Source organism: Asterias amurensis, chromosome 9 (genome assembly GCF_032118995.1).
Source record: "Asterias amurensis chromosome 9, ASM3211899v1".
Taxonomy (NCBI): Eukaryota; Metazoa; Echinodermata; class Asteroidea; order Forcipulatida; family Asteriidae; genus Asterias; species Asterias amurensis.
The window spans coordinates 1,467,439-1,492,449 of NC_092656.1; the positions used below are offsets into that span (position 1 = coordinate 1,467,439).

Genomic DNA, 25,011 nt, shown 5'->3' on the forward strand with positions numbered 1-25,011 from the left:
GACGTGACACTTGCTACATAAAATTGGGGAGGTAGTGCTTTCTGCTCTACCGGCCAGGCTTCGAATTGATGATACCCAAGCCTACATTCGTATGGACTGTGAAAGGGGTAACCCTGTTTCAGCCCTAGGAGTAGGTGGTAACGACCTCTGGAAAATATAATTGTAGCCCACACCTTCAAGTGGCCTTCAGGTCTTGTGTGTCAGGCGACTTAGGGTAGATGGCCTTAGCTTTCGATCCAATCCGGACCTTCTTCAGAGGCATAAAACAAGTACAAACAAATACATATCCATTTATAGAAAAAGAGAGGGGGAAAGGGATTAAGGAAAGGATCCAGAAAGAAGCGGGAAAATAACAACCAATCAAAGTTTCTATTTCAGAGACAATATTGGTGGCTATGAACCAATAGGAGTGAAGTGGCGAGGACAAAGGATGTTTATAATGAAAGGATGGGTTACTTGACCATAAAAGTGGTAAATGTATTGTTTGACAACAATGCAGGGAAACATGAAAGGGTAGGATTAGAGAGCAAGTTGCATCATGATGCAACTAACAATGGTCAATTAATAAGAATAGCAAGATCAAAGGTATGATGATTTTAAAAATAGGTATGAGGGACCTGTGGAAAAAAAAAAAAAAAAAAAAAAAAAAAAGGGGGGGGGGGTTACTTATACATCAGATAGTTACAGTGATGAATTTATAAAAACAACTTTAAACAAGATTAATTTATACTTTATGTACAGAATATATACAACATATGAGGTTCTTAGGCCGAAGTGAAGTGGAGGGTAATGAGAAGTTATTTAACACCAGTGTTTATGTTAAGTCCAAAGGGTTTTACTGTCTTGAGTTGGTGAATCCAGTGTGATTCTCTACTCTTGCGGTATGTGTCATCACCATTGCAAGCTTCGTTCACCAGAAGTTCAACATCAATGACACTATGATTGGGGCTGTTGAAGTGGATAGAGACTGGGTACGGTTTCTTAGTCTTTATGGAAGAGACATGATTCGCAAAGCGAAGACTAAGTTTGGTCTTAGTCTCTCCCACATATTGTAGCCCACATCTCTTACATGATATGACATAGACTACATTAGACGTGCTACATTCAGAGTCGGTCTTGATGTTGTATGAAGAGCCAGTGGTATGACTCTTCACCTTGAGTGAGGGCTTAATGTGCAGACACGTTCTGCATTTGGAACGGGTACATTTGTGACAGCCCAGTATATCTGTCAGGGGTTGTGTTTGGACTGTACCTGGGGAAAGTTTGGCCCCGACTAGTATGTCACCAAGGTTCTTAGGGCGGCGGAATGCAACCATGGGAACCTCGGGGGTTGCTGAGTGTAACCTGCTGGAGGAGTGAAGTATAGGCATGTTATTATTGAGAATTGAGGGAAGTTTGGGTAGTTTGGGGTGGAAGGTGGTGACCAAAGCAACTCTATTGGTCGGAGCTTTTTTAGCTCCCGTGTTAGTCAACAGAGTATGACGAGGTACGTTGAGAGCCCTGTTGATAGCAAGTTGGACCCTACGTTCGCTGTGTCCCCTAGATACAAGGTGTTTCCTTAGCTCTGATGAGCGCCTCTTGTACAGGGTATCTGTGGAACAGATACGCCTGATACGTAAGGCCTGACTGTAAGCAATTGCCTTCTTACAGTGACTAGGGTGACAGCTATTGGAGAGAAGGTACTGGTGGGTGTCGGTGGGTTTACTGTAAACATCTGTGACAAGGCCATTAAGAGACTTGGTTATTGTCACATCTAGAAAGTTCACACTGGTGAGAGATTGTTCGGTAGTGAACTTTATGGTAGGGTGAAATGAGTTGATATGGTTAATATCAGATGGAGAAAATATCATCAATAAATCTCCACCAAACTATATATATATAGTATAGAAAATGACTGTTTACAATTTCCTTGATAAACAAAAAGCTTTCTAATAACAGTTTACCATAATCTGGCTAAAATTTGGCGATACATCTAAAAATAAAAATAATGATTCCTTGGTAATGACATAAAAGTAAGGCATCAGTGACCAGACAAATGAAAGGGTTGGGGTCGGTTGAGGGGGAAGCCAAAGAACAAAAAACCTTGTGAACCCGGTCAAGAGGGAGTTATTAGGCAAAGGGATTATTACTAAGGCTTCAATTACTGCCAATTAGCAATCAAAGCCCCCCTGTAGCTTCATCAATTAAAAAAATGAATGAGGTCTTTGATACACATGAGGTCTTTGATACTCATACTCTTTTTTAGGTCATTTAGATGAGGGAGGAAATCCCCAGAAAATCATTTCAGGGAAAATTGACGCACAATCAGAGGGGACTGAAAACCCAATCCACAGTTTGATCCTCTATGCGATGTATGCATGTACATGTACAGGCAGAGCAAGACTTGGAAGTTATTCTATTTCTAAGAACAAACTTTGTCCTGAATACCTTCCTACTTGTATACCCCTGCGCATTACTCCCTTCACTTATTTCTTAGCCCTTATTTTGGTCAAATTGTTAACAAAGTACATGTGTGTAAACACTTTGAATGTCACATACTGCCATCGACCAAAATCACAGCTCTTTCTAGAAATCGCAAACCCTGGGTATGGTCGTCAAGAGACTGCTTTATGTGTTGACCAAAGAGGCATCACCAGTACCATGTTCTTTGTGGCCTTAACAAAATGAAAAAAGCTGTTGGCCATCCCTGAGGGACATCCTTTTTGATAAGAAGTTTCTAAAAGAAGACAACATAACCAGAACAGTTTAGAACCATGTATGTGGCCGTCAAGAGACTGCTACACACATACATGTATTAACTGAAAAGGCCAAACCGTGTTCTATTATAGACTTCGATAACAAGAAATGAAAAAGCTGGTGGCCGTCCTTAAGGAGTATCCCTTTTGTTAAGAAGTTTCTAAAAGAAGAAAACATAACCAGAACAGTTCAGAATAATAACTGCTTCATAACAAGCATGGTTTTATTTACCTAGAGGCTGCTGATTGCTATACGCAATGTGTATCAACCAGACATAGTAATACGTGGAAGGTATTCTAACGACAAACTTTGTCGTGAATACATTCCTAGTAAACTCCTGTGGGTTTAAAATACCATCACAAAGGTAGAGTTAGCAAATGAGCACTGCCCTTTCACTCTTTCAGTGCCCTTTTCTGGTCTGAACTTTCAAAAAGTAAAACTTCTTAATGTCACAAACTGTGCTCGACCAAAGTCACAACCCTTTCTAGACATTGCAAACCCTGGAGGTGGTCGTCAAGAGACTGCTACACATGATACATGTATTACCTGAAAAGGCCAAACCATGTTTTATAACAGACTTCGATAACAAGAAATGAAAAAGCTTATGGCCATCCCATAGGATTATCCCTTTTGATAAAACGTTTCTAAAAGAAGAAAACACATAACGAGAATAGTTTAGAAAATTAACTGCTTCATAACAAGCATGGTTCATTTCATTCTGCTGGTTGCTTGATGCAATGTGTATCAACCGGGAAGAGTGAGACTTAGAAGGTATTTTAAGGACAAACTTTGTCTTGAATACATTCCTACTTGTCTACTCCTGTGGGTTTGAAATCCCTGTTGATGAACAAACTTATTACAAAGGTAGAGTCAGCAAAAGAACATTGTCCGTTTCACTCTTTTCTCATCCCTTTAAATGTCACATAAATGTCACATACTGCCATCGCCCAAGGTCACAGCCCTTTCTAAAAATTGCAAACAGTGGATGTGGTCGTCAAGAGACTAGTACATAAACTGAAAAAGACCAAACCATGTTCTTTGATAAAAAGAATAATAATGGCCATTTCCCAAAAGATTATCTCCTTTGGTGATAAGTTTCTAAAAGGAGAGAAATAAATAACCAGAAAGTTTAGAATAACAACTGCTTCATAACAAGCATGGTTCATTCCCTTCTGCTGATTGCTTTACACAATATATATCAACAAGGCAGAGCAATACTTGGAAGGTATTTTAAGGACAAACTTTGTCTTGAATACATTCCTACTTGTCTACTCTTGTGGGTTTAAAATCCCTGTTGATAAACAAACTTATTACAAAGGTAAAGTCAGCAAAAGAGAGCATTGTTCTCTTCACTCTGTTCTTGGCCTTATACTGGTCTGAACTTTAAAAGTTAACTTTGAGATGCCACATAGTGCCATCGCCAAAGTTAACAGCTTTTTTAGAAATCAAATCCCTGGATTGGGTCCCCAAGAGAATGCTGCATATATTATCTGTAAAGGCAAGGCCACTTTCTATTTTTGACTTGGTTGACAATAAATGAAAAAAGCTGCTGGTCATTCCTACGTATTATCCCTTTGGATGAAAAGTTTAATCCCTGAGGATTATCTCTTTTGATTTTAAAATAAATAAAAAATAAATAAATAAATAGCCATAATATTTTTGGATAAATCTATTTTTTTGTAACCACACGTCATTTTATTTCCCTCTGATAAGCATGCTTCGATGGCAAGAAATAAAAGAAGCTGCTGGTTATCCCTTAGGATTATACTCAATAAATTGTAGACAATTTGTAGACAACCAGCAAAATGTTAAAATTAATTCTAAATCTGACAGGCAGCCAATGCAAATCAACTAGCAAAGGCGTGATTTGGCAATATCTATTTTCATTACAAACAAGCCTAGCACTTGAGTTTTGGACCTGTTGAAGCTTATTTAAAGAATTGATTGACTTTAGTATGATGATATCATGATATTTACTAAGTCTTTGTATCTTTGTTGTGGAGTTTGGTATTGTAGAAACTTGCACAAAGTGAGTCAAAGAACCCAAACATCCAATGACCACTCTTCAACTCTCAGAGACTGTGGGCGGTGTTCCCAATGTTCGTCAGTTTCCACTGTGTGTCTTGCTCTCTCTCTGTCTCACAAGTAATCCAATCTTTTACACATTTGTGTTAGTCTCAGGAGTAGTCTTTGCATCCTGTCCAATGCAGATTAACTCGTCATGATAAAAGCCCTTGGCTCCACTGGTGTCAACAGCGTGGTTGAGACAGGACGGTCAGGTGTGACCAGAAATAAGAAGAGTACATTAGATGACAATTATAGTGTCCTGCCTTCCCCACAGACTTTAGGCGGGAAACAAATCAAAGCTAGCCGCGACGTTTATGAATTGAGTTCACCTTTACAAACCAAGTACATAATAATGTGAGTTTCTCAAAGGTACTTGACACGTTTGATAATTGTCAAGGGACAGTATTCTCACTTTATATATCTCAACATTTATATGTTCCAAGAAAATAATGAAAGAAAAACACCAATGTTGCACAATTGTGTGTGCTCTCAGATGCCTAGAAGTCTTTTTCAGGTTCAAATATTTGAGTGAGAAATTACCTCTTTCTCACAAAGCTATGTTATGTACTTCAGAGAGAGTAATTTTTCACTATGTTTTCAACAGCTCTCCATTGTTCATTACCAATTAAGTTTTTATGCAAACAATTATTTTGAGTAACTACCAAAAGTGTTCCGTGCCTTTAACTAGGAGATGTGGCTTCAAACGAGTAAATTGAAACAGTGCACCTTTCTGTTAAAAAATAAAACTCCTATAAGACTGTAAGACCGTGGATGATTACCACTTGTAGGGAGACTAGTATTGTGTATTAATGCAGTGTGATACAAACTTGTATATTCACACTTGGGTGGCTAAACATAAGTTTAACTACTTTGAATATCAAAGAAGGGCACCAAACACAACTGTGAGGATGCTAACCCTCTTGAATTAATCTCTAAACTTGCTACAAAGTGCATTGTTAAGGAGATGATATTCTGCACCATTCATAAGTTTAATTGTGAATTTATGCAGTTTTAGTTTTTGACTGAGATTTCTGTGCACAGTGGATGCATTGGTCGTTTCATCACCTTGGCTTGCCCTGCAGATATCTCTCTTAAGTCCATTAGGGCGAACGTCAGCCCGTGGTGGTCCGAGAAACGAACTCCCTCAAGCCTCCATGTCCAGAGCTATTGTCGTAATGTACGCTATGTATTTTAAGTGTACAAATGTTGTCAGTCCACCTAGCTTTCAGACTTCCTTTTCCAGCGGGACTAGCAACACTTTCTTCCCTGCACTGCTTTTTAAGATTTCCACAATCTCTTCTTGCAATATGCCCAAAATATTCCTGCACATATATACATTAAGCAAAAACCATACATACTTAGTTCGTTCATTTGGAACTTTTAAAGGCGGTGGACACTATTGGTAATTGTCAAAGACCAGTCTTCTCACTTGGTGTATCTCATCATTTGCATAAAATAACAAACCTGTGAAAATTTGAGTTCAATCGGTCGTCGAAGTTGCAAGATAATAATGAAAGAAAAAATACCCTTGTCACACGGAGTTGTGTGCTTTCAGATGCTTGATTTCGAGACCTCAAATTCTAAACTTGAGGTCTCGAAAAACAAATTCGTGGAAAATTACTTCTTTCTCGAAAACTATGGCACTTCAGAGGGTGCCGTTTCTCACAATGTTTTATACCACCAACCTCTCCATATTACTCGTCACCAAGAAAGGTTTTATGCTAATAATTATTTTGAGTACCAATAGTGTCCACTGCCTTTAAGCAAGACACTTAACCATTGCTTCGTCCTTCGGATGGGACGTAAAGCCGTTGGTCCCATGTGTTGTGTAACCCATGTAAAAGAACCCAAGTGCACTTTTCGAAAAGAGAAGGGGTTTGCCCCGACGTTCCTGGCTGTGGCTGCTGTATGCGCCGTAGCACCTTGTAAACATTATAAGGTACTTTGGGTCTCAAAATTCATCACTGCAATAACCTATCTTTCTGAAAGTTTGTATATACTCAGCGCCTTGAGTACCTTGTTTGGTAGATATACGCGCTATATAATACTTCGATATTATTACATTAAGCACAAACCATACATGTATGCTTAGTTCGTTCATTTGTTACTTTAAATATGTGTGGGTTAGAAGACCACCTTACACTGAAGATTCAAGCTTGTTTTAAAGTAGACAAGCATGACTAGAGGGGCGCCACAACATGAGCAATATTCGTAGCATGCATGATTCATCAACTGAATCGGACAACTTTCTGCTAGTATACAAATATTGACTGCTTCGAGTGCTATGGTTAAAACTGTGACTCCCGAGGTGATCCCCGGAGCGTTCTATTTTCCCGAGGCTTCGAGGGAAAATAGAACGCTACGGGGATCACCGAGGGAGTCATAGTTTTTAACCATTGCACGAGTAAAAGCAGTCAACACCCCAAACATTTCTAAGTACTGTACTATTATTATTAAGTTACAGACCTGAATGCTACAATCCACGGACGACGCGAATACAGATTGCAAACACTTTTAATGTGCTGCATGTAGTGTCGTGCAATCCGAAATGGTTACAGACTATTTTTATTATCCTCGTACACGCAACGGACGTCTGGGTACTGCACGCCGTGTGCTAGTCTTCGGGGTAGCGCATGGCAAACCGGCGCACTATCACACGGCCGTCGTCTAGCAAAACTAAGACATTTCATGTGACGCGCTCTAAACCAATGAGCAGGCAGAATACTTGCAAGGGGTGTTTCAAGTGTAAATACTGTGTGAATCGTGGTATGTTCAAGGCATGTAATAGAGCGCAACTCTTATTGAGGTGTGCCCTCAAATAGAAAGAGTAAATTTAAACTGAGTGGTGTATTGGATAACAATTCCCGGTGGAATAACTGAATATAAAGATTCATACATGTATGATGGAATGCTTCAGAATGAGTTTCAACACTCAAGGACTGTTGCATGTGGATGGGATTGCTCAGTTCTTTATTTTATTATTTTTTTTTTTTTTTGGGGGGGGGGGTGGGATGACTTGCTTTCCTTTTCAACATAAACATTTAGAGCACTTAAAGGCACTGGACACTATTGGTAATTACTCAAAGTAATTGTAGACATAAAAACTGAATTGGTAACGAGCAACGAAGAGGCTTGATAGTATAAAACATTGTGAGAACTGGCTCCCTAGTTTTTGAGAAAAAGGTAATTTCTCACCCAAATAGTAGAGAATTCAACTGAAACCTTTTGTTATGCGTCTGAAAGAACTAAAAGCTGTGCACCAAGGGTGTTTTTTCCTTTCATTGTTCTCTTGCAACTTTGATGAACAATTGAGCCCAAGGTTTCACAGGTTTGTTGGTCTGTTTGGATTACGGGATACGTCAAGTGAGGATACTGGTCTTTGACAATTACCAAATGTGTGCAGTGTCTTAAAGCCATTGGACAATTTCAGTAAACAGTTTTGTCCAAAGGCCCACACTTCGTGTATCACAACTTATGTATAAAATAACAAACCTGTGAAAATTTAGGCTCAATCGGTCATCGGAGTCGGGAGAAAATAACGGGAAAACCCACCCTTGTTTCCGCACGTTTCATGACATGTGTTTACTATAATCCGTAATTCTCGTTGTCGAGAATTGATAATTGTTTTAATGTTTTCCTAAAAAGAAAAGCATTTCATTGAATAATATTTAAAGAGAAGTCTTTTACCATTACCCTCTGTAAACCCTGTAAGTTATTTGTAAATCTGTGAACTTTTTTTTTTTCTGTTCCGAAAGTGTATAATGGCTTTAAAAGCCATTAAAAGCATTCAATATATTGGCGAAAACTAATCAAGAAAAAGCTTCATGTCCTAGAAAATTATGCTGGTGTAAATATGCAATTTAACAACATTTCAAAAGGGTGGGGGATCCTGTTACTGTTAGACTTTTTAAGTTAATTACTTCCAGCAGCCTTTTGTACAACTTCCTAATAATGACGCTAATTATGTTGAGATTTTTCATTACCATGAAACCCAAATCCTTCAAATTCTAGTTCTGAATGAAAGCTTACTGAGTACGTCATCATAGATACATGTATGTGATGTAAATTACGAAAGTTGTCCTTGCATAGTTTAGAATGCTGGTATAAACTCTCATCTTACTGTTACCCCGAAGGAGTGTACTCATCTTTATAGACCTTTTTATGCTCATTATGTCAGCATTTCACTAAGAGGTAAAAAAGCGGCCATTCATTGGCCAAACCTGTGCGCCATGCATACAAATCTGTGCGTTTTGATTGTTTTATCATCGTTTTATCTCTAAGATGGCAGCTGGGTGACGTCAATGCATAAGGTCTATTTTGAAATAGAAAAGATTGCGACTGGATGATGTCTATTCTGAAATAGAAAAGATAGCGACTGGTTGGCGTCAATGCCTGACGTCTATTCTGAAATAGATATTATATCAAGAAGAACGTTAGTACTGATGCCTCAGTACCTTCAAGCGAAAACTTACTCAAGACAGTTGTATTACCACTGAGATTTTTATTTTGCTTTTGATAACTTGTGTTGGGGGCCTTGATTGTTTTCCCGGAGAAGTGCCCACTGTAAATGGAGTTACAAATATTGTTATTTACCCAGAAAGCACTTCTGCGTCCCACACAGAAGCTGTTTTTTTTCTCCTTCACATTCCACTCAGTCTTCTGGGAAAACTTTTATTATGCCTCCTGGTTGGTGAAGCCACTGAAGGAGCAAACTGTTTCTGATATGTCCTTCTGTGGGTGTTCGTGTACTTGAAGTGATGGATGACTTACCATAGAAAGGACATTGAGTTGCTATCAAACATGAAAATGATGGGGTCCTTGTCTTATTCAGAACAAAGAGTTAGACAAAGGAGTGTCACTAAGGGTCACTTGGTGTGTGGATTGGTCTCGGTAGTGATATTGGACCCCCATGGTCAAATTTCAAGATCATGATGGGTAAAACAAAAGAAATGTCGTGTGCGCTATAACTCAAGAAGGACTTGGCATATCAACTTGTTGTGTCGATACATGTAGGTTCTGACTCATGAGATTCCCCAGAAACCTGTTGTTTGTGGACACCCTAAGCCCAAATTCAAGAAAAGACTTTGTTGTAGGGCATTCGGTTACCAATACCAAACATAACTTTTCTTGTTATCATTTTTCAATATTTTTAAAGACACTGGACACTTTGTCAAAGACCAGTCTTCTCACCTGGTGTATTTCAACAACATGCACAAAATAACAAACCTGTAAAAATTTGAGCTCATTTGGAATGAAACAAAAAATACCCTCGTCACACGAAGTTGTGTGCTTTCAGATGCTTGATTTCGGGACCTCACAATCTAATTCTGAGGTCTCGAAATCAAATTCGTGGAAAATTACTTCTTTCTCGAAAACTACGTCACTTCAGGGGGAGTCATTTCTCACACCGTTTTATACTATCAACCTCTCCCCAATACTCGTTACCAAGTAAGGTTTAATTCTGATAATTATTTTGAGTTATTACCAATAGTGTACACTGCCTTTAAATAAGTGTTACTATTGTTTTTCTCCTACTTACGATGTTTTGTCTGATTTTGTTGCCCTTTGAACAATCAGAATTTTTTAAATGATACATATAAGTTCCGAGAGTTCTTGTAGGTCAACCCTAATGTACTTGGTAAATTGTTCAGGTCCTATTTTTCCAAAGACCAAATATCATGCATGATCCAGTCTTGTGCATGCGTCTTTTAATCCTTGCTATTTCTCAGTGATGAATCAAAATGTTATCCTTTAGACCAGCAGGAAATATTGCCAGAGAACCTCAAGATTATAATTGTCCAGTGGGTGTCTGAATGGCCATTGAAAATGGAAAAACAAAACTTTGTTAATTGTGCTCTTTGTGTTTATTCTTCAACTAGGTTCTTGACAGACCAGGCAACTACGTGGAGCCCACAATCATCAGTGGTCTTTCTCATGATGCACCAGTCGTCCAATCAGAAGCCTTCGCTCCGGTGCTGTACGTTCTCAAGACTAGCGTAAGTCCTTCATCCCATCTGATTGGCTCCTTTAATCAATAATCTCCATTTTCTTATTCTAAACCTTTAGAATCACATTCTGTTATTGATACTGTCCTTGTTCCTCGGTGCTCGGTGGAACCAAAAACAGAGTTTTTGTAGAAAACAACTACCACGCAGGTGATGCCATTCATTGATATGTTGGATTAAGTACGAGGACTTGTCCTACCCTTTGGTCATTTTCTTTGTTCTCGGAGGTCATCGAGATTGTCCAAATAGGTTGTTTCTAAGAACCTACGTACATAGCGCAGCTTCTCATTTTCAAAATGCCTTTTGGGTATTTTGTTAGTTTGCAGTTCCAAGTCTTCCTTGTTATGGGGTCAAACAGAAAGCAGAGTGAAAACACTTTATGCTGACTTTCTGAACGTGTGAGAACAAGGTCCAATCCCATAGAGGTTCTTAAGTAGTAAAGAATTGCTTAAAGATTTAGGAAACCAGTCACATGTTGTACATGTGACATTGTAGTTTGGCAAGTAACCTTTTTCTTGGAACCATAACTGTGTTGTGCTTAGCAAGTTTTTGTGTTTAAGCAGCTCTGTGATGGAACTGCTTATCTGATTCTGCGCTTACAGCACCACGTAAATGCAGTGTTCAAGTGTATGCATGTTGTGCATTTATATATACATCTATTTCTAAATTTTTAGTTTGAACTTGGGACTTTTGTTTAAAATTTCTTGTACTTTCAATTGTAATTGAGAACATAAAGTATTATTGTCGTTGTCACAAAACAAGCAGAGAAATAAGTGTCAGGCAAGCATAAAGTACAGCACATTGTTTTGACTGTCGGTTTTATTTAAGTGTTATAGGTAATTTGGGAATGGATTTTACCATTTTTTTTCTGTTTAAGAGTCTACACATCCCTTACCTTAATTCTATGTGTCGTACATGTAATTGCCATGAAATTTGCCCCAGGTAGCTTCTCTTTGTCATTACCCTGTGCCCTTAATTTCTGAAGTACTATAAACCGAGTCGACTGCCGCATCACTGTACTTTTTATTGTTTCTGGAATTGAATTAGTTTTCCATACATTACTCCACTGCCCTCTGGTAAAGTGTATTTCAATGTTTTATCAGGAGTAAATCAATAGCTCAACAGGCTGTGAGAGAAGGTAATCATAGGTGGATAATGGCATTATTTTTTCTGGTATGGATGGCAATTTTAACGATTTTTCGTTTGAAAGTGAGTGGGAAATATCATTCTGGTTAGAGGCTGTAGTGCTTTAGCCACTAATGTAAGCACATTTACAGTACACTATACCTTACGCTGACAGGGTAGGCCCCTGCTTGCACTAATAGGCCCCTGCGTGCAGTATACAAATATTACATAGTTTCAGGGTATTTGTCAACTTCCGATACCAAGGGCGAGGTAATATCGACTGTCCACCTGAAGTAAACCATATTGTATTGTTTTACTGCACTGCGTACTGATTATTATTCAGAAGCATCTTTATCAGGCATAAGTTTCTCTCTTTGAATGTTTGTAATTACCACCTTTTAACAAAGTGTTTCACTAAATGTTTGCTCAGGATAGTTAAATAGTTAAGAAATAAAACAATATATATCTCACCCCTCCCCCTCAAAAAAGAAAAAAGAAGAGAAAAAAAAAGAAGCTTCAGGTACATGTATTGTATGTTAATGTGCTTCAAATTTGGACATGTTTGATTTAACTTCATATGCCTGTCATGTTGTATGTGTGTGTGGCATAGGGCTTGTCCACTGTAAGATCAAGGCTCAAGAAAATGAAGAAAGAGAAACAATCAACACAGAAAGTAGGTCTGTGAAGCTGTAGCCAGAAAAAAACTAAAAGATAAATATTGAATCCATATTATCTATCTGACAAAAAAAATTAATTCTGAAAACAGTGAAAGTCAGACTACATACATGAGCTTTTTGAAATACCAAGCAATCACCTTTGATATTAGAAAAAAATTCTTCACCCATTAAAAGTAATTTTTAGAATCATCAAATTTGTTAAGTGACCGAAGTCAACCACCGCTTACTCAAGTTTATTTTATCTCACCCTTTGCATTGGTGAATTGTTTCTGGTTTTCTTATTTTGGCGTTCAAACAAACCAATGAAAATGGCTAGAAGTATTTTGTTTCCAAACAAGTCAACCACCCCAGCCGAAGTACACTTTCTCAGATTGGATAAGATAATAATCTTTTCTACGCCTCCCTAAATTTAATAGTCCACAAAAAAAGGTAGACCAATTGCATTATGAAATTGATCTGTTCCAATAATGACAATATTTGTTTTGAAGAAAAACGCATACTTTATGGATAATAAACAATGGCTGCCCAATCCCCCAAAGAAATCGAGTGAGTATCACTCAGTTTTGGCTGTATTGCTTTCCGGTCTTGATAACCCCCATTTTATTTGTTTGTGACATCAACTTTTATCTGGGCTTTTCATCCACGGACGGGAAGCTGACGGTGTGTAGTCCCTGTAGTAATCTTTCTGGACTGTAACCATTTCACTCAAATGAAGGTGAAACTAATGACTACAAAAGATTAGCTTTTTCATCCCTCGTCCCATTGGTGTGCACATGTTATGCTAGCTGTTTTTTTCTTTATCTTTTAAGTGAAGGCCATCTATGGGGGATGATTCTACGGTTTGTATCCATAGAATATACTTATTGGATTGTCTTACATATTCTTTTCATTTGCTGTAGTAGGATTATTATTTCCTGTATTCTTGTGGGAAATCACGGGAACAGCTTCTTTGGGCAGTCCTCAGATTACAGTTATTGTACATTTCCTGGGCTTTATTTGCCCAGTGAAAAGCTTCTTTTCATGTGTGTTATTCAGTTTTGCTATGGCCTTTGAAAGGTATCGCTCCTTTGTGAATATCAGAAAGAAAACAATCTCTTCCAAGTTTGGTGTAAATTAATCTGATATCTAAGAAAAACATTTCAAAAAGTCCCTCTAAAGAAATTTATTGAAAAACTTTCTTTTTCTTTTAACAATGAAGAGGTAGGGATAGAGTACAAGTCACAGCTACGAAGCCTTTCTCAGGCATCTGACAGCACACAATTCTGTTGAACCAGGGTGTTTTTTTTTGCATAATTCCAACTTTCATGACCATTTGAACCCAACTCACAGCTGTTGTTATTTTATGCATATGTTGGGGGTACGTCTTTGACGATAACAAAAATTATACCCTGTCTTTAAGAAATATTTGAATCTGATAAAAGGCTCCAGTCCTGAGGCCTTTTTTTAGGCATCTAACAGCAGTAAACATTTGTGCAACAAGGGTGTTTTTTCCTTGATAATTCTCTTGCAACTTCGATGACCAATTGAGTCAAAGATTTTTTATTTTTTATTCATAGGTTTTGTTATTGTTATGCATATGTTGGGGTACACCAAGTGAGGATACTGGTCTTTGACACTAACCACAATTCTATCCTGCTTTTAATAAAGGTAGAGCGTTGAGAAATCGAGCACATTCAAAAATTCCAAGAGTTTAAATGTGACCCACTTTGTGAAAATGAGTCAGATGTTGCCAAATGCATTATTAAGTTATGGACAGTTTAATGTGGAGAAAAAAAAGGAAAAAAAAGTTTTTTACTTTTTAAGATCTATATTTGCATGGTTAACCTTTAGAACACTTACTTTTAGGCAATAAAACTATGAATACAACAATTTTATCATACTTATGTCTAATTTGTATCTTTTTGCGCGAAATGGTAGTTTAAAACATCACTTTACTTGTAATTTGTTTTTCAGAAAAAATGATGTATTGGCTAATTTCAAACGGAAGTAACTCAGCAACGCGATACACCCCAAAGCTTAGACATATACCAATTTACTGCTGTTGGTGTGCTCTTTTCAGCCATGCATTTAACTCAATCCTTGAAATTGTCAACATCTGACTCATTTGTATCCCATGTTGCAACTTGAGCAGATTCCCCTCCTGCCCCATGATCAATAATCAATGCTTTCATCGTAGCAATGCAATGAGCCTTAGGATTACACACACATTCATGTCTATCCCTAGGTGTGTCCCAACATCCCCACATCGCTCTGATCATAATCATACCCTCGAGGTCATGCTTCTGGATAGGCCAAGACCATGCTCTGGGGAATGGAACACATTCTTATTAGTCGATATACTGGACTGTCAAGCTCCATACCGCTGGGAACGAAAAAATACATTCTTACTACTCCCCCTCGCCCCCACAAAAAGAAGAAAGCATAAAGATATAACATTGACATAAACCTGATGTGCATCCATGAAGCAAAAATACCCCGAGGAATTAAGAATGTAAGTGTCTGGGACAGTATTTTACCCGAGCCTTACACCAGTAATTGAATCAGATTCCATTGAAATGCTGATCTGTTCTCTGCAGTCGTACTCTCTCTTTCTCTAGAATGTTACCTTCTCGTTTTTTGCCTGCTAGTCCGGAAGACCATCTGATTTCCAATTGAAAAGGCTGGCTGGCATGTGGCTGGGGGAAGGGCTTCAAGACTCAAACAGGAGCAATTCGGTTTTAGAACTTTCCCTTCGGAATTGAGTTTAAGAACAAGCTGAACTTTGAGAATAAAATATGTACTGTCTCTTCTGTAGTTCCTATGAATAACACGAACATTGTTTGTAGTTTTTTGTTTGGGAATCTAGAGTTTGTTTATTCTCAAAGGTAAGACCATGCTATTGCTCCTGAGGATGATGACCAGCTAAATGAAATATACAAATGCAGAGCGGCTCTCTTGAGAGCCAGCAATTTCCTAAAAATTTCAATTCCTCGGGGAATCCTTAATATTCAAACAAATGTCTGTAGTCAACATCTATGCCTCAAGTCTTGCATATGTACAGAAGACTTCAACAAGTAATTACTTGCCAAATAATTGCAATGGTAAGAGTTATTAATAAGCTTGCATTCTTGAAATGGAAGTAAATGCAAAGGGCTTTCTGCTGATTAACCTTTTCCTTAAAGGCAGTGGACACTATTGGTAATTGTCAAAGACTAGCCTTCACAGTTGGTGTATCTAAACATATGCATAAAATAACAAACCTGTGAAAAGTTTAACTCAATCAGTCATCGAACTTGCGAGATAATAATGAAAGAAAAAAACACCCTTGTCACACGAAGTTGTGTGCGTTTAGATGGTTGATTTCGAGACCTCAAGTTCTAAACCTGAGGTCTCGAAATCAAATTCGTGGAAAATTACTTCTTTCTCGAAAACTATGGCACTTCAGAGGGAGCCGTTTCTCACAATGTTTTATACCGTCAACCTCTCCCCATTACTTGTCACCAAGAAAAGTTTTATGGTAATAATTATTTTGAGTAATAACCAATAGTGTCCTCTGCCTTTAACCTTTTTCTTAAAAGTCAAGAGTTGAAGGCTGGGTTCAACATTTTGTAGGGATAAGATTGATTAAACGGAGGTTGTTTTTGATCATAGTTTGCTTCGTGACTAAAGATGCTAAAAACTCTTCGTGAATAAGTCATACATAACTTAACAACTGGACTTGACCCTACAAGATTGATCTTAAAGGCAGTGGACACGTTTGGTAATTACTCAAAATAGTTATTAGTATAAAAACTTACTTGGTAATAAGCAATGAAGAGCTGTTGATAGTATAAAACGTTGTGAGAAACGACTCCCTCTAGAGAATGTAGTTCTTTAGAAAGAGGTAATTTCTCACTCAAATATTTGTGTCTGTTAAAAGGCTTCAGGCCTCAAGCCGTTTGCAACAAATGTGTTTTTTACTTCATTTTTCTCTTGCAATTTCGATGTCCAATTAGGCTCAAACTTTTACAAATTTGTTTTTTTATGCAATCTACTGAGATACATCAGCTGGGGAATACGAAGGAACTTCAGTGCACAATGTAGAAGCAAAAATAACTTTTTACATTCATCAATAATAAGATTGTTGCTTACAAGGGATTTTTCTTCCACGAAATGTTGGGGAAAAAAACTGAACCACAGGGGAAATTGATTGGCTAAATTGTGTACTCAACACCCCGGCCTTATTTATTGTCTCATTATTGTCTCATTTCAACAGCACTGGACACCTTTGATATTTGTCAAAGAACATACACGTACTTGTAAGGTTGATGACACATATAATACCCTTGGCCAAATATAAAACAATGACCCATTGCCCACATGGGTCTCTCTGAATCAAGTACATGTACACGTTCCTGTGCATTGTGTATTTTGTATCCATCCAGGTATTCTTCAAAGTAAACAACTTTTGTGAGATTTGTTGTAAACAGGTTCTAGAGATGATCAAATGGCTTACAACAGTTATGACTAACATGTAATACAATGGCCCAAGCCTTGCGTGATTACTCAGGTCTGGATCAATCTTTATGTAACCAAGTTGGTTGTATATGTATCAATTCATGCTTTGAGGGGATACTGAACGATTTCATTGATCTACAAGGGCTATCTTTAGGACATAGTACATCGTCACTTCTCAGGTATCAACTTTAATTCGCCTTCTAGGGTATTCAGCTCTTCAAAAAAAAAAAAAAAGAGTTTGTTGTCATTCACCCCTTGTGTTGATGTGTTCTTTTTACTATCTTAGAGCTTGGATGAGGCAATATCATGGAACAACGAAGTAAAGCAAGGCCTTTCAAGTAGCTTGTTCACCAAGAATCCAGGCAACCTCTTCCGCTGGTTGGGGTGAGATAATCTAATAAGTGTAAAGAAACTGTAGAGCTGCATTAAAAATCAATTCAGGCCAGGCCAGGCTGCAGTGTGTATCCACTCTGCATATATATTGTATTGATGCCTGCTGCAAAGCTGTATGGAAACATAGCTTGAATTGTGCCTGGGCTGATTAAATGTATACATCCGAAGAGCACTTGGACAAGTCAAGTGTCTCTCCTAAGTGTGAGAAGTATGGACTACTCCAGAATTTGTTCCCGTATCTCTTCATATCTATCCCGGTTGCACGCCTTCGGGGAGGACAAGTCTACCCCCTCGATCTGTTGGGACTGGCTAGATATTTGAAGAGGATTTGATTGCAGAAATGGGTTACTGACTGGATAAAAACCAGTAGTGACAGTTAAAATCCTTACTCCTGTCCTTTACTTTGTGCACTTTTGGCATGTGGATCTCTTTATAGTCGTCCCTATTTCTTTTTGGTTTCCCTTGGCTAAGATCCAAGTGTGATTGCACTTCTTGCAAGTCGGATTGGAACTACAGATCTGGATGCCAAAGTTGTATTTAAGCTCATGCCTTTACAGTTGGGGGCCCAAGAAAACCCTTATCACATTGCATCCATCTAGTCTGTCCCCTCCACCCCCCCCCCCTCACAAACTGACACACACATAAACAAGTAAAGAACACAAACACACAGCAAACTGTAGGTCCCCAAGAAGTTTACCACAGGAGAAAAGCTGTAGGGAAACAGAAAGTGTGTTTCTGTCTTCACTCATACAGACCCTCAGGGCATGCTGGGCGCAGAAAATACAGAGGCGTGCAAGAGGGCCCAAATCGCTAGTCAATGTCTGTATTTCAACTGGCTGATTTCAACAACCATATAATGAAATCTTCCCATAAGGAACATTATTCATCTTACAGTTACTTAGTTATTTTTCTGCATATGTTGGGATATACCAAGTGAGAATATTGGTATAAGGCAATATCACCAAAGATGTCCATGTACCTGCCACAGTTTGAAGAGTCATTCTGACAGGTGTGAAGATCATTCGTGTCACTTCTGAGATTTCTAAGCTTACCAGGCTACTTCCAACTGTCAGCCGTCTCCGACCATGACCTTAATTTTGCTTTGATCTTCCACAATGATTGCTAGGTATGGATACAAATTGATGAGTAGTGCACCCCCTTTGTCAAGGTTTACCTGGGTTCTTGAGAGCAGTACATGTACCAAGGTTAGGCGTCAATGTCAACATGGTGATGTTTTATGCATGGTTTCCCTGATACAATCTTCTCTTCATGCTGGCTTTTACAATTGTCTCCTGTAAAGGTCATAAATATCGGGGTTTTCTTTTGGGGCAATTTTTTATTTTATTTGATTGATCTGGATAGGTGTCACGCAGTTCCTCATCAAATTCAGTTTTGATCGTCTAACGTCCGCCAAACTCAGTGTTTTATAATCTCTAAAGGATGGGTGGACGGGAAACTTAAGCAGAAGTGATCTAATAAACTACAGAGTCCCATGCTGACCACTCAGTAGTTTCCTTTTTACTCGCCGTCTCTAGTGATCAATACAAGACACTTAAATTTTATTAAAAGTGATTACTTTTGCGGATCTCTTCAGCTATCCTTGAGAAGGATATTAAGAAGCTGATGCAGGCCGATATTGTCAATCAAAAGGCCTACATATTGTTCCTGTTTCATAATATGGTCATCATTGCTGTTGGGTGAAGATAATTTCCCTATTGGCTTCCACCCCCGTTGTCAATATTTCAATCAAAGCCTGAAGCTCTGTGGAGACGGCTATTCTCCGCAGTGCAGGAAGACAACCTTCATCTGTGTATGTATTAATCGGGGTGCAAGACAGCATTATAGTCTTCTAGTCACTAGGAGGTGTTGTTCCACATTCAACATGAGGGGTTGTAGCACTTACACTGCTGATAAATGACCGAATAACAACCAAGTAATTTTTTTAATAGGAAATGAAACGGAAGGTATCCAGGTTGAGACGGGGACATTCTGACGTCTGTCGTCGCTGATTTCAGGTATCGGTGACAGTTGGGCCCCGCGCTGACTCTCTGCGCTTGTGAAAACAGCAACTCCCATAGTTTCACACGTGATGAATACTTTCAATTTGATTTCTCGTTCAACTCTTTGTTGTCTTTGAGAGAAGTGCATGAGGTAAAGTTTCTCAAACTCCAGCATTGATTTCATAAATAATTGTGCCGGGGATATTTAGTTGGTCAGGTGCAACATGTTGTACGTATTTAAGTCACATTGCATTGCCAATATTTCTTGTAGTACATTGGTGAGACATGGATACTATGGTCTTAAAGACACTGGACACTATTGGTAATTCTCAAAGACTAGTCTTCACAGTTGGTGTATCTCAACATTTATGCATAAAATAACAAACCTGTGAAAATTTGAGCTCAATCGGTCCTCGAAGTTCCGAGACATTAAGAAAAAACACGGTGTGCTTTCAGATGCTTGATTTCGAGACCTCAAATTCTAAATCTGAGGTCTCGAAATCAAATTCGTGGAAAATTACTTCCGTCTCGAAAACTATGTCACTTCAGAGGGAACTGTTTCTCACAATGTTTTATACTATCAACCTCTCCCCATAACTCGTAATCAAGTACAGTTTTATGCTAATCAATATTTTGAGTAATTACCAATAGTGTCCACTGCCATAAGTATTTGATAATTGAAAAGCCACAAATAGAAAAATGTCACTGAATTGTACAATCAACACATCCAAGTGTCTTCAGTGAATAAACTTCCTTTCAGCTTTTGTTAGCTATTTAGAAAGCTAAGAGGAGCCTTGTTTAGGGTGACAACCAACTCTTAGAAGAACTGTAAAGAACTAGTGATAGTCATTTGGAGGGTTTAAACAGTGTGCTTTGCTGGCCATGTCCATACTTGGTTGTAGGTAGTGCTGGGGGAAGCTCTTTGGATATCACTCTCAAAGGGAAGGTATACGTTTGGTAACAACTCAAAACAAATACTAACCTAAAAACTTACTTGGTAACGGGCATTGTAGAGCTGTTGATAGTATAAAACACTGTGGGAAACAACTCCGGCTGAAGTAACATAGTTTTTGAGAAAGAGGTAATTTCTAATTAAAATATTAAAAGACTTCTAGCTAGTCTTTTATTCCTATCTGAAAGCACACAATTCGTCCAACAACGAACAAGGTTGTTTTTTCTTTCATCATTTTCTCGCAACTTTGATGACCAATTCAATTGAGCCCAAATTTTCACAGGCTTGTTATTTTATGCTTATGATGGGATACACCAAGTGAGAACAAACTTGCTGGTCTTTGACAATTACCCATCGTGTACAATGCCTTTAAAGTTAATGGCAATAAAAACATACTTGGTTAGCAGTACAGGGGTGGATTTCACAAAGGTAGTCCTAACTTAGGACTAGTCCATGGCAATGCTAAGAGATAGGACCGGTCCTAAGTTAGGACCAGTAACTCATCCAAACTTAAGACTGGTCCTATCTCTTAGCATTGCCCAGGACTAGTCCTAAGTTAGGACTACCTTTGTGAAATCCACCCCAGGAGCTCTCATTTTTTAGAGCTATGGCGTTATGGAAAAATATATCAGTTTTGATCCACAAAATAAAGATTTTATTGTGTATTCCAATTATTCTTCCTGCATGGACAAAACTGCTCAGGAATTTCAGCGATATCTCAAAAACACGTCCATCTTTTGAAACGAAACTTGTACACAGATAGTTTTATTGTATAAATGTACATCTACATTAAGAATAAACCAATCCAATGGTTTTGTAAAAGTAAAGGTAAAAACGTCCCTTTAACTTGATTCTCAGAAATACCAATTCTCATTTGCAAATATGTCCTTGGTAATTTGACTTCCCCTCACTTCTCTCAATCTTCTCCACTTTTGAAGTATTATGACGTTTCCATCAGAAATGATATAAATCTGTAACTAATATCTGGCAGCGATAGTAATTTCTTCTTTTTGACAGCATCTTCAATGTAACATTTAAGCAGTTATTGCATTAAAGTAATTTGTAAGGGAATGCTGGTAGGATGATCTTGTCATTTGAAGTACTATTCGTATCTTATTACTCGTTAAAGCGTTCATCAAAACTCCTCTAATAAAGATGTTTTTTCCCTTTTTCTGCATTGGCATTCTATATTTAAAAAAGAAAAACGTTGTGAAGATCAAGAGAAAACATAACCCTCTTGCGTTCAGTTTGCAATGGTAGGGTAACAAACTTCAAATGACCTACACCATACACACAAATATCCTCAGCGGAGATTGGCTGTCATCTTTTTGTGAAGGTTGTTTTGTAATACAAGTATAACAACAAAAAAACAAGCTCATTTTGTCAAAAAACATCCAATTATAAACAGTAAGTATCCACTTATGTTCAATAAACCTACACGTCAATAACCACTTGAGCAACAGGGGGTTACCTCCTGTAAAATGTAGATTTGCATGATTTGCCAATCCCAGGAGTTCAATGAACGATTATTTTTCACAGCCCATTCATTCAGACTGTTTAAATCATCTTTAACCCTGCCAAAACAGCAGTGATGTGCCTATCACTAACTATCGTCCACATACTTTTACAGGCCTAGAATTACATCTTTGAAAATGTTGAAATTTTCATTTTGCAAAAGGTACTTCCATTAGAAAATCTTAATAGCAATAGGAACTTTTGAAAACCAGGGGCAAAGGCCCGCATGTATTACAGGCTTGATTCTAGCATTTATTGTGAGCAGGACTGCAGAGCTATTAACACAAGCAAGACAAACCACCGGTCCCAATTTGGTACCCTTTTTGGTACCCTTTTTTTACGCCATCGTACAGGATTTTCAAAGCATAAACAAAGGTCTGGTTTATACTTGACCCTTTGTTGTAAACAGGTTTTCATCTCACTTCTATATCTTTAAGAAAACTTAATCCAACAAAATTGTATCGGAAGCACCACAAATCTTAAGATTTTAAAAATTTGCTTTGTTCTTTATACCACACCTGTATATGAATCGTACAGTAATGGCAATGTTTTAACCTTGCCGTCTGTGCAACCTTACCTTCTGTCTGTGTGTTAAGATAAGTACAATGTTTTCTTTATTTTATATTCATCAGGAAAACCGATTATTTATTTGAAACTCCTTCTATTAAAGGCACGTTAATTCGGAGGTCGTTGGTTCGAATCCCACTCTAGTCAAAAATCCTTCTATTTTACTGACATTTTTAGTCTTGTAAACCTGACTTCTTCTCTTTTGATAATTGATTTTCATGAAAATACTTGTACAAATTTTGACCTGTAGTGTAGTATCACTTAAAACCCATTGATTTGTGTTGCCGAAAGTCGTCAAGGCATGTGTCGATGCGTGCGCCAGGATTCCCTTACTGAGTGAGATGTAACAGTCCAATGTGTTTCGATTGCATGCATCCATCTCTGGAGAGTGACAAATGAGAGCCAAAATAGTCACATTGACAGACTCTCCAGTGTTAGGTTCTGCAACGTTGGCGTTTTTGCGAGCGTCAAGAAATTATTTGAAGGCTCTGGTGATTGAAATGAAGGAGCTCATGTTTGCTTGCGAAAGGTCTCAGAGCCGACAACAAACACACCTGTGTATAAATTGTATTTTCATTGTAAATTCTTTGCAAAGGCTCTTGTTTTTTTTATTAGATGTTGTTTAGTACAGTCAGTGCAGGTTTGAGAGAGTGTTTGTTCCTGTGAATTTGTTAGATTTCCAGTTTTGTGATATTTATTATCTAAGTATTTGCTTTAGAACATTGTATGAAAGAACTTATTAATTGTTGGGAGATGGTTCTGTGTATAGTGCACCGCTACAACAGCTTCTTCAGTAGTGTTTTCTGTGGCTGCCTAAAAGTGTTTGATTTCTTGTTCATGTAGAAAAAAAGATGATTGATTAATTTGATTTGTTGAAGTCTTAATTTGGGACAATGTTTGAAAAAAAATAACTCTACTCTCAGGATCAAGTGATGTATTATAACCAAGATTCAATACTTGATTCTTGCAGGTAAACTAAAAGTTAAGGTGCATACTAAAGTGCGCCTAGGGAGAGGCGCTTAATGCTGCACAAACCTCAATTGATTCTTTAAGCCATAGAAAAATGTTTCATCATCAAGCCAGCACGACTCATTTCACCCAGGGATATATATGTATAATTTACATGAGTAGGAAACGACCCCTTATCCTTGTGTGTTCCTACTCTTTTTATTCCCCAGGAAGCAACATCCATTACTGAACTGGTTCAGCCCTGAGCCAATTCACCCTGTTAATAAATTAACACATCTGCATTTCTAAAGCCATCTGCTGGAACGCAGAGCCATCAAGCCGTCTTTAAAATCAGTCTACTCCACTCTTTTCACAGACCCAAGGGCTCTGATTGCGGTGTGGTGAATGTCAACATACCTACCAGCGGTGCGGAAATCGGTGGTGCATTTGGTAAGGAGTCTTGAGATATTTTGCAATTATAATCTCTGTCTAAATTGAGTACAATATCCGGCAAGTTGAGGCGAATGGCACCTATCTTTAGTGAGGCAAAGCGACAGTGTTGAACACCCCGTAAGCAACCAAAACATGTTGTGTGGGTGTGGTACTCTCTTTCTATATAGCAGCCGGAAATCTGGGATGCAAAACGGTAAATAAAAACTATAACTGCCAGAAGTGAAATGTTATTATTAGGTCATATATACGATGCAAAATCTGGTGACAGTCCCCGTCGAGAGTAGACTACAAATGCTGCCAGTATCTGAGGATTTAGCTCACTGGTCATTTTACAGTTATCTCTTGGCGTTCAACTGATCATTAGAAAACAAAGTTTGTACCTTGGAGCGGTGGAACAGATTTTGTGCTCATCTAATTGACAAGGGAGGGGAGAGGATATTTTCATTTGCACCCATCGAAACATTTTTTTAGCAGGTAATCGCAGCCTATTTATTATTGCAAACTTTGCAGGTGTTCCAGATGCCGGACAAGATCAGATTAAGTTGCATTTCTTGTTATACATGTCTGTTTCTAAGAAAACATCCAGTTAAGAACATAAGCAAGTTTGCAGTGTAAATGAATTTAAGCGCTATATCTGTGACTAAAGATAACACTGCATTTGTGCACAACTCAGATTTGTCAGAGGAACATGTCTAGCCAAGTACGACTATTAAGTTAGTTTCTGTTTGAATCGAATTTGAAGCATTTCTTCGAGACCTGCAAGTTGGTTGGTAAATGAGAAGTGATGTACTTTGCTTTGATGCAGAAGTACACCGTACTTTCTCACTGATCCAATTTGGTGTTTAGAACTCTGTTGTGGTATTATCTAACAACATAGAAATTTGTCTGCTTTTACAATATAAAACTATTCTAATTTACTGGGTGATTAGTCCTAATTGTGTTTACGCTCGTACTCTTCTCTGTTAATTTAGAGCATTAACTGGGATTCAGTTGTTTTGTGACTTCGCTGTCATTTGATTAACCCTAGCCGCAGGGCTGATTAAATTAACCCTATTCTTAGGGTGTGTATTGGCAGGAACGATTACATGTAAATGTAC

The 25,011-nt window shown here is 38.1% G+C and overlaps 1 protein-coding gene across 1 annotated transcript in view; it reads left to right on the plus strand.

Annotated features, from left to right (window-relative positions):
* The window catches only part of LOC139942021 (alpha-aminoadipic semialdehyde dehydrogenase-like), a 59,950-nt gene that overhangs the window by 20,251 nt on the left and 14,688 nt on the right, over positions 1-25,011 (plus strand). The window contains exons 14-16 of the mRNA XM_071938688.1: positions 10,683-10,799; positions 17,373-17,470; positions 23,838-23,911. Of these exons, the coding sequence (XP_071794789.1) occupies positions 10,683-10,799; positions 17,373-17,470; positions 23,838-23,911 (289 nt within the window). The remainder of the gene's footprint in view (positions 1-10,682; positions 10,800-17,372; positions 17,471-23,837; positions 23,912-25,011) is intronic.